The following is a 10,778-nucleotide window of genomic DNA, read 5'->3' as shown; positions in this document are numbered from 1 at the left end:
GGGTACGGGTTTGCCAGTAAAATTGACTGTGCAGAGGCATCGTCCCCTGGTACCCTCTGTATTCAAGCTACCTTTTCTACACTAAACAATAGTATTAATCTATACTTATAAATTAATAAATTTTGCAAATAAACTCCGAAACGGATGCACCAGAGTTTTTACTTATTCCTCTAAGAATACACTAGATACAATATGATGTCCGTAAACTATATTTAGATTTCACTCGCATTGTAAGTATCGTACATTAAATCAAAAGTCTACTTTTATTTTCTATAAACAACCGTGAAATAGCAAAAACGTGAGTACGGTGGCGTTTCCGGTTGGCGGATCTAAGTTTCTGGCAATTTTCAATGAAACTGACAACAATCAATCGTTTATTCATTTCATAAAACGTCATCACTGAATTATTCAATCAAAACTTGATTTAAATGACATAAAAGAAATAAGTTTTGATAACCGATTAAAAAGGGAAATGTGCAAATAATTTTTGTCATTCACCGATCTTAATATTGACGGAAGCTTCTAGAACATCATATGGCATCGAGCCCGATGTTAAAAATAAAAACGAGACGATTATAGCTGTAGGAACATAAAAAAAGCTTTTGTGTGAATGGTCATTGAAATAATGGTAAATCATTGATACACTTTAAGTTGTGAATATATTTATATATCGAAAGACTATTACATATGTGTAGTAGGTTTTCCTAATAAATTTATCGGTATATTGTGTATATTTTCCTTACTGAAAGCATCGTGGCAACGAACCCGAAGTACAATTTCTACTTCGTAATAAAATTGCTTACATGAAAAGAGAAAATTAATGAATAAAATATTACTCATATACAATTAAAGCTGTAAAATTTTGTGCTTTAATCAATACATTTCAGTTTTTTTCTGAATACAGTCTCTTTTGTATCAAATACTCGGCCATTCATAGGGCGTTAAAAGCTAATTTTTACACTGGTACTTGCGTCTTGGTTTATATATATGTATGTACCTTATTGATATGTAAAAAAGGTAACGTACATTTATTACATATCAATAAGGTACATACGTATTTTAAACCAAGACCCAAGCACCTGTGAATTTTTTACCCCCCCCCCCCCAAAAAAAAAAACCAATCAATTCATCAGTTAAATGTGCATATTCGCTGCTTTTATCCTTGACGGAAATGAAATAAAAGCATCTGAAGTACAATATCCATAACATAGTATAACAGATTTCACAATAAACATCAATTAATGAAATTGTTATTTTTTCAAGTTTTTACAAAAGGGGGTGGGGTGGGGGGTTGCAGACGCATATGCGGGATTTTGAACAAAGTATTTCTTCCTGCTATAAGCCTGTAGGCTGTCATGATAAACTATAATATATTTTCTGCTGGTAGTGGTATAAATTTAATTACCCGAGCCCGATGTTAAAAATAAAAACGAGACGATTATAGCTGTAGGAACATAAAAAAAGCTTTTGTGTGAATGGTCATTGAAATAATGGTAAATCATTGATACACTTTAAGTTGTGAATATATTTATATATCGAAAGACTATTACATATGTGTAGTAGGTTTTCCTAATAAATTTATCGGTATATTGTGTATATTTTCCTTACTGAAAGCATCGTGGCAACGAACCCGAAGTACAATTTCTACTTCGTAATAAAATTGCTTACATGAAAAGAGAAAATTAATGAATAAAATATTACTCATATACAATTAAAGCTGTAAAATTTTGTGCTTTAATCAATACATTTCAGTTTTTTTCTGAATACAGTCTCTTTTGTATCAAATACTCGGCCATTCATAGGGCGTTAAAAGCTAATTTTTACACTGGTACTTGCGTCTTGGTTTATATATATGTATGTACCTTATTGATATGTAAAAAAGGTAACGTACATTTTTTACATATCAATAAGGTACATACGTATTTTAAACCAAGACCCAAGCACCTGTGAATTTTTTACCCCCCCCCCCCCCAAAAAAAAAACCAATCAATTCATCAGTTAAATGTGCATATTCGCTGCTTTTATCCTTGACGGAAATGAAATAAAAGCATCTGAAGTACAATATCCATAACATAGTATAACAGATTTCACAATAAACATCAATTAATGAAATTGTTATTTTTTCAAGTTTTTACAAAAGGGGGTGGGGTGGGGGGTTGCAGACGCATATGCGGGATTTTGAACAAAGTATTTCTTCCTGCTATAAGCCTGTAGGCTGTCATGATAAACTATAATATATTTTCTGCTGGTAGTGGTATAAATTTAATTACCCGCGCTTGCGCGGGATTTCATCTAGTATTACTTATTTACTGTTAAATATAATGGTATATTTGTGTATATATGTGTATCATAATAATGTATGTAGGCATGCATATGTATGTACAACTGTGTATATGTATGTGGGTATGTAACTATGTATTTTATACTAGAATGTAAAATACCTATAATCACTTTAAAAAAGGTTGAATTGAGTAGGTACATAATTATATGTTAAGTATTTTTTATATATGTTATTAGTTTTGCTATCACCTAAATGATTCTGAATGAGTAGTGTCTTGAATACTTAGGGTACAGGTGTGTCAGTAAGATTGACTATGCAGAGGCATCGTCCCCTGGTGCCCTCTGTATTCAAGCCACACTATATACATGTATTAGCATACTGCTATTATTGTCAATTTCTTTATCTTCCTTCAGTTTTCTTCCTACTCAATATTTTTGATCCAGTTTCAGACTATTGTGATTACATGTATGTTGCAAATCTTGCATTTTCATGAGTATCCTACTCGTGGTATTGTGCATCTTTCATTTGTACCCTCATGATAGATATGATTTATATTCTTTCATATTAAAATATACTTTAATATTATTTATATGTAATCATTCTGAAATAATTGTATATGCCCCCTGAGGGCCCTTGATTGGTGAATAAACATATTCTCTCTCTCTCTCTCTCTCTCTATATATATATATATGTTTCATTACATAAGAACATGTGCGAATACTAGTAAGTAGATAAAAATATACCCGTTTGGATAAATAAATGAAAATTTGTTTCAACCGTTACCATAACAAGATTGTGTTTGACAGATCAGTTAACTCCAGTTTATATTTATTTATTTATTTATTCATTTTTATTGATTTATTAACAAAAACTACATGTGGCACAAGTCATACATACAGTATAAAAATAAAGTCACATGGACTTTCTTATGTTAAATGTATCACGTATGAAGTTACAAATATAGTTCAATTTATAAGAGATGAATTTAATTTTTGAGAATTCATGAGGACATGAACTACGACGCTTCACGCACTGCATATTTCATGAAGCGCGTTAGCGCTTCATGATAAATATGCATGCGTGAAGCGTTGTAGTTCATGTACCTCATGAATCCTCAAAAATTAAATTCATATCTTATATTTACATTATTTTTCTGATGACTTGCCACATATTTTTGTCATTCAACGATCATCTTTTGAAAAAAAAAAGTTTGCACTATTTTTTGACTTCAATCACATCACAATGGAAATATTCTTACTCATCCCACGGTAGTTCATGGGAACATGAACTTTTTGTAATTTGCAATGAATCTTAAGGAAAATATTTGGAAATGGAAATATATTTATATATGCCCAAAGTAAGTATTTATTCAGAAATTATTCATCTGTAAAAGCGCATGCTCACATCAAAGAATGCAAAAGCTAATCGTTTCCATGTAATCATTGTAATAAACTTTTTTCATACTCGTGGGTCCTTGCTCCATATTCAGTATCTCAAAATTCAAATAAAAATACTGATTGTTCGGTTCACAGAAACATGAAGCCAGAACTCAAAATACATTAGAAGTACATACAGTACATAATTAGTACTATGTATTCTATGAAATTTCTGAAGTCTATGTATTCAAGGTGCATGTCACAAACATAGAGTGGTTCTCTGGTTAACGTATCGCTTTCACTCCTGTAGTACAAATCGCCACCTGTCAGTGTTGTCGATTTTAAGTGTGCCTGCGTATACAATTACTGGATATATGTTGATGAAATTTGTTCCATATATTTGCAATAGTTCCTGTTGATCACACTATCTCTCACTTTTATGACAGAACTGAAGTCTTCCTTGATGAAGCATTTGTCTTCTACATCTCTAGTCAGTTTGGTAGGACTTGTTTGATACAAATTGGTACAGTGGGACTCGTTTTGGGATGAAAGTTCTGCTGGCTTTGAATTCCTACACTGTATACTTCTTATCCATTATAACCACAGAGACGAGATATTCACTCTTTCAATTTTCGAATTGTAAAAACCTTCGATTTATGGCGACGCTTTTTTTTAGCTTACTTCTGATATCATTTCTTTTATCATATGCGTTCCCTCGCTTAGAGCAATGTATCCGTTAAATAACCATATTTTTCTTTACTCCTATTCCTGATACTTATATCCCATTCAGGGTGTGTTAATCTACCAAAACTTCAACATGGACGTCGGAATGCGAATTTATAATGCTGACATTTCAAGCCCATATAGGGCTGTTTGGAACCGCTAAAAGGTAAATGAAGTAAAATATGCAGTTAATTAAAGGATATCATCTTTTAAGCAGGGGAACGCATATGATACAAGAAATAATGCCCGAAGTTAGCGACAAAAAGCGTCGCCGTAAATCGAAGGTTTTTACAATGCTTGGATCTGTAGCTCTCTGGTTTGTCTGTCCAAATTTTCTCAACCAGAGAGCTAAAGTTCTGCAGCTAGTTGTGCATTTACATGTATAAGTTAACGTCTTTTATACGCTTTAAGCCGCCAATTTAAGTCACTCATCTGTGTTTTATTCCATCGCCGTGCGTTGTTCGCTGTACATAAACCTTTGAGCATTTTCAGCTTAATTCTTCTCTGGAACCAACCAATTGTCTTGTAGAGCAGCTATGCATGGATCACAAGCACTTACTTCTTTTTACCAATAAAATTTTACCCATAGTAAATAATAATACAGCACTGACCCTAACCCTAACATTAACTCTTAGCCCTAACTCTAACCCTATCTCTATACCAAACCCTAGCCAAGCACCAAAGCTAACCTTAACGTGTATAAACATATATGCATGGCCGTGGAACCGCGGGGGGGGGGGGGGGGGGGGGGGCACGGCCCCCAATAATTTTGCCGATATATAGATTACTGCAGAAAACATAGCTACTATACTCGTGTGCTTGTGCCCCCTCAATAAAAAAATCTGATGACCTTTTTTTTTTTTTTGCTTGTCAAGGAATTTTTGGTTGATAGTGCCCCCTCAACTAAAAATATATGGCTGTGCCCCCCCCCCCCCCCCCAACTGAAATTGCTTCCTACGGGCCTGATATGACAGAAGCAAATCCTGTGTTATGAGTGAAGGGGAACAAAAATTATTACATCTAATTACATGGTCTCTGTCTCCTCGGGGTCAAGGGGCGTGGCCACAACCATTAAAATTAATCTGATCTTCTAAAATCTTCTTCTTTATTCCTGGACATCAAGCGGTCAAACTGTTGCCATGCATTGATTACTATTACATAAATAAACTATGAGTTTGAAATTTGGCTAACAGCTTTTAAGATTATTATGAATGCATGCACAACCTTTAACAAAGGACAAGGTATGGTATAACAGCCGACTTTAGCCCCTTATTTGATTTAAAAATCAGAACTCAGTTAAAATTATGATAGTTTGCAGAAATAAGGACTTTAAATGTTGTTTGTTTTAAAACCAGCAATAATTTTGGTTCTCAGAGTACAGGGAGGCCACAAGAGGATTCCAAAGTTGGACATTTTTCCGAAGTTCCTTAATTCTAATCGAATTTTGTAATTTTTGAGATACTTTTCACTTTTTGAAACATAAAGCGCGAACTTGCCTATCTGAGATTTTTATACACAAGAAGCATCTAATATAATACTAGTGCATGAAATACATCATCCTCGCAAGTCAGGGGTCCTGAGTCAATACGTTGCCGTTGGACAACGGCAACGAGTTGACTCAGGACCCCTGGCTTGCGAGGATGGAAATACATATGTATATATAAATTTGGTAAATAGGCAATTAAGCTTGTGCTCTGTGATTTCTGAGACAGAATTGAATAAAATTTGCATATATATGAGAAAATTCGGGAATTAACATATTTTGTTACCTTCCTGTGACTTTTGTGTACCCCATAATTTAACTCTCTGCCAAAATAATGAAACTGATGTCTCCTGGGTCCTGGAAGCTGATTACAATGAAAATACATTACATCCTCAAAAATCGTCTTATTTACTTTTGGCCATCTGGAAGACAAACTGTGCATGATTGTAGTCAGTGGCTACAAGTATAGCTACAACAATTATAAAATTCTGGCCCCCCTTAACCAGGGACCAGCCCTCATGGCGGTATACTAAGTTGTTTACAATGATTATGTTAATACATTGTTCTCTGTTAATAAACAAGATGCAGGAGTGTGATAATGATCATAAATTTTCGCAAAAGTATACATGTAAATGTTTTGCCGCGTAGTCCCAGGTGGGCATAAAGTGGCCATAGCCTTAGAAACTCTTTATACTCAATTTGAAATCCCGTTTTTTATTTGAATAAAAAAATATATATCATTTTTATCTATAAAATTGTCAAACTCATGGGACTAAGGCACAAACTCTCAAAGATTGATATATTTTTTTAATGAACATTTTTTTTTCATTTTCAAAATGAGATGTCACCTATAGGTCTGATCCGCTATATTTTCGAAATTATTGTTGGCAGAAAAAGTGTGTAGATCATAGGCACTCCCCAGCTTAATTGTAAAAAAAAAAAACATATCTACTATACTATGTGTTATGTTTATAGTATAGTAGATATGTTTTTTTTTTTTTACAATTAAGCTGGGGAGTGCCTATGGTGTAGATGGGTTTATGTCAAACATTGTACATTTACATAGTTAGATTTTTTGATTCGTGGAACAAAACATAATTATTTTTTTAAAAAATAAATAAAAATGAATGTAAGAAATTTGGGAATTTGCCGTATCCGCTGTGTACTGCATTTAAAATTACAGTAAACGGTAATGGCTGCAGGCTGAAGAATAATTGTTCAAAGGAACTCCGTTTCATTTTTGATCGGGTTCGATATTCCTTATACTCGAAATGTAAACACGACGTGGGGATCAATGCGGTGCGGATGAGGGAATGAGAATCTCTATTTAACATGGAAAGTACAGGACCAGAGAGACCTATTAAAATAGACGAAGTCAATGACTTCTTCACGTACATAGCCACGGTAAGAACAATAGATAGATAATGCGCAATCGTGAGCAGAAATGAATGTTGGAACATTCGAGAATGTTGTAAACTGCGTATAATTAGAGACAAATCCATTCATCTATTATAGGCATAACGAATACACACAGTTTATAATTATGTACATGTTCAAAAGTTTGTTTCAGCTCAAAGTTGTGCAACATACAATAACTAAACAATTGAAAATAATCAATGATAACACTTAGATCTACAGAATAAGAGAGCTTAAGAACCCTCTATACACTGCACACTAAAGAGTTCTTATTTTGTGGTATTTTTATGCAGATAGAGTAATCTGCCCTTTGATGTGGAATAAAATAAATTGAAATGTACAGTTTATACCTTTATTTGTGATCAAAACAAGCATTCATAACATTTTAAGTTTTTAACAGGCCAAGACAAATAGATTGAACACATTATTTGCAGGTATTTTGCCCACTTAAGTACACAACAGTGATTTCTGTTCATCAGTACTTCATTGTCTTTGAGCATTTTTCCTGGGCGTAAATGAGAGGTACCCTATGTTAAAAATGTTATATAGAAGCTCAGTATTTCCACCTTTACTCACTATAATTTTCTCAATGTCCAAAAAAACTTTTCCAGACTTTAGTGTATAGAGGGTCCTTAATCTTACAGAATCTAATGGCACATTTGTATCTAGGAAAAGCATAATAAGCCTACCTCGAAACTTCAAAAAGAAAAAAAAAGTGAAATAAAAAAATAAAAGTGACGAGGTGGTAAGTTTATTCACATCAACTTTTATCTGCCTTTTATTTGTCTTCGTACATGTATAAACTGCAGCAAAATTTTCTTTAATGTAATACATGTACTCCTTATCTGAATAGATTGACTGGACAGAAAAATGGCTCATAGCACTCATTATGTTCCATATCACCTGCTTCTTCTTGATCCTTGTGACTCGTAGAAGTGGATTAATCCAGTCTATTATATTTGTGATTTTACGTAAGTATGGATACACATTCTACATGTTCTATGTTAATAATCTCTCAATCTGTTATGTTCAGTATTTTGTTTAAAGTTTACAAACCTAAAAATATTTCCTTTACCAATTCAGGAGTTAATAATGGATATTTCTTTGCAATTTCTAGTGAATGCAATTGTTAATTTTCCATTAAAACAACAAACAATCCTCCATTGCAGTTCTGTCTGTGTACTTTGCTGAGAATTTAAACGAACTGGCAGCTAAACATTGGAAGTAAGCATATTTCCATTTCTGTGACTAGAGAGCAAATTTATTGCAAACAAAATCCGTCTGTAAAACATTAGGTGACTATTGCTGTACTGTTGTGTTTTAACTTTGTTTTCAATGATATTTAGAAATAATTTTGACTTCAGTAAACTTAATTGTCTTGCACCACCACTGCGTATTACCTTACCTAATGTTTCCATCAAAATTATGATGTTTTAAAAATATCAACATGATCAACATACACTGTTTTAAAAATATCGACATGATCAACATACACTGTTTGATATTTTTTAAAGAGTATTTACAAAGGAGCAGTACTTTGACAGCAATGGATTGTTCTTCTCAACTGTTTATTCAACACCTGTCCTGTTCAACTGTCTGCTTTTGTTGGTAAGCATGTGAATATTACTACTTTAAAATAAAAATCTATTTAGTAGAGAAAGAGTAATGCATAAGGACTCCAAGATATTTAAGGACAGAGACATAGAAGAACTTTTTTAACCATTGAAATTAGCCCTGGTTGATGAATGCATTACTTCTAACTATAATTGTATGATAAAAACCTCTTTTGATAGAGGGAAGGAACTGTCATGTAGACCATGAAAAGAAGTGGCTTGGATAAAACAACCAGCTAGATAAAATAAAAACAGTTTATCACTGACCTGCATGCAAATCCACATAAGATATTTATCATGTTCAGCTAATAGCATCACAATACTGTGCATAATTAATCAATCAGATATACAGTCAAATTGTCATGAATTTAGGAGTAAATACAAGTAATTTTTTTTTTAAATTCATTAATACTCAATATAAATTGTATTTATTCTGCTTAAGGGATATGACCAATCACCACTATGATTTTTAAATTTGGTATCCCATTATATGTCAACATCAATTTCATTGGATATCAGAAATCTTAGTAATCTACCACTGGATATCAGAAATCTTAGTAATCTATGAATTGATTTTTTTTCCAAGTTTATCTGGATGTCAAACCTTGGAGCAGCTGTGTCTCAAATGAGAAGGATGAAAATGGATGCCAAAAGAAAATCAGAAGAAAAGAAAAAAGAAAAGAAAGAGAACTAAATTCAACCATATCTAGATTTTATCTTGAAACTTTTATTGTTTTTCAATGTTTATCTGTAATGATGCAGGTGAAAATTATATTTATGCTTACATGTACATTTGCAATAACTGTGGAAACAGTCATGTAACTAATACTTTGGCAAAGAAATACATACATACATGTATATCTGTATATTTGTATACTGCTAGTTTGAGATTAGAAAATTAAACAATACTCTTCCACTGGGTAGCAATTGCGTATTAAATATTCTACATAAAAGCTCAGGGTTCTTTGCTACTATTGTGCCATATATGTATTAGACAGTGCAATAAAATTAACCTCTAAATCAGTTGATTTTCTTGAGTAGATGTAAGTTTCAGCTGTTTAGGTGTAAAATCTGTATTATTGCTATCAGGGCCAATTAAGTTAAGTAGTAGAATATAACATGCTAACCAACATTTGATAAAAAAAAAAAAAGGACTGTGACTATTTTACTAAACAAATGCTGGTCTGATCTGTCTCACAGAAGATGGAGCTGTTCAAACTACACTAGACAAAATTGCTAATGCACCACCTAAATAAATTAACATTTTTCTTTTCAAAACTTGTTTATGATGTTTTTGAAATATAATTATGTTACATTAATAAACTAGAAATATGTCCATAGTAATGCAACATTTTAACACAAATTGAGAAAAGTGAGGTCAAGGTCAAAGGAAAGGTCAAGGTGAAAAAAATATTGATGCAGTTGAATAGCTTACATCAGTATGTATCAGCATATGAAGTTTGACACAAATTTAAGAAAAGTGAGGTCAAGGTCAAAGGAAAGGTCAAGGTAAAAAATTGTTTATGCAGTTGAAAAGGTTACATCAGTATGTATTAGCATATGCAGTTTGATAAATATATTATGAATGGTTTCTTTAAAACTGAGTTAAACACTAATTTAAGAAAAGTGAGGTCAAGGTCAAAGGAAAGGTCAAGGTGAAAAAAATATTGATGCAGTTGAACAGCTCTCATCAGTATGTATCAGCATATGAAGTTTGACACTAATTTAAGAAAAAGTGAGGAAAGCTCAAAAAAAAGGTCAAGGTCAAAAAATGTTGATGCAGTTGAATAGCTCTCATCAGTATGTATCAGCATATGAAGTTTGATAACACTATCTTGAATGGTATCTTTATAACTGAGCTAAAAACTTATTTAAGAAAAGTGAGG

The 10,778-nt window shown here is 32.7% G+C and overlaps 1 protein-coding gene across 1 annotated transcript; it reads left to right on the top strand.

The window, feature by feature from the left end:
* Window positions 1–7,132: 7,132 nt before the first annotated feature.
* On the top strand, window positions 7,133–9,912 carry LOC133187199 (transmembrane protein 18-like). Its single transcript, XM_061322561.1, has 5 exons — window positions 7,133–7,267; window positions 8,133–8,250; window positions 8,449–8,503; window positions 8,794–8,887; window positions 9,479–9,912. Exons 1-5 carry the CDS (start codon window positions 7,196–7,198, stop codon window positions 9,584–9,586), a joined length of 447 nt encoding a protein of 148 aa, XP_061178545.1. The 5' UTR covers window positions 7,133–7,195; the 3' UTR covers window positions 9,587–9,912.
* The last annotated feature ends 866 nt before the right edge of the window (window positions 9,913–10,778 follow it).

The sequence above is a fragment of the Saccostrea echinata genome, unplaced genomic scaffold, assembly GCF_033153115.1.
Source record: "Saccostrea echinata isolate AGI-Se365-2 ecotype Australia unplaced genomic scaffold, CSIRO_AGI_Sech_v1 ptg000014l, whole genome shotgun sequence".
NCBI lineage: Eukaryota > Metazoa > Mollusca > Bivalvia > Ostreida > Ostreidae > Saccostrea > Saccostrea echinata.
The sequence above is the reverse complement of the archived record's forward strand: the minus strand, read 5'-3'. Positions and strand labels throughout refer to the sequence as shown.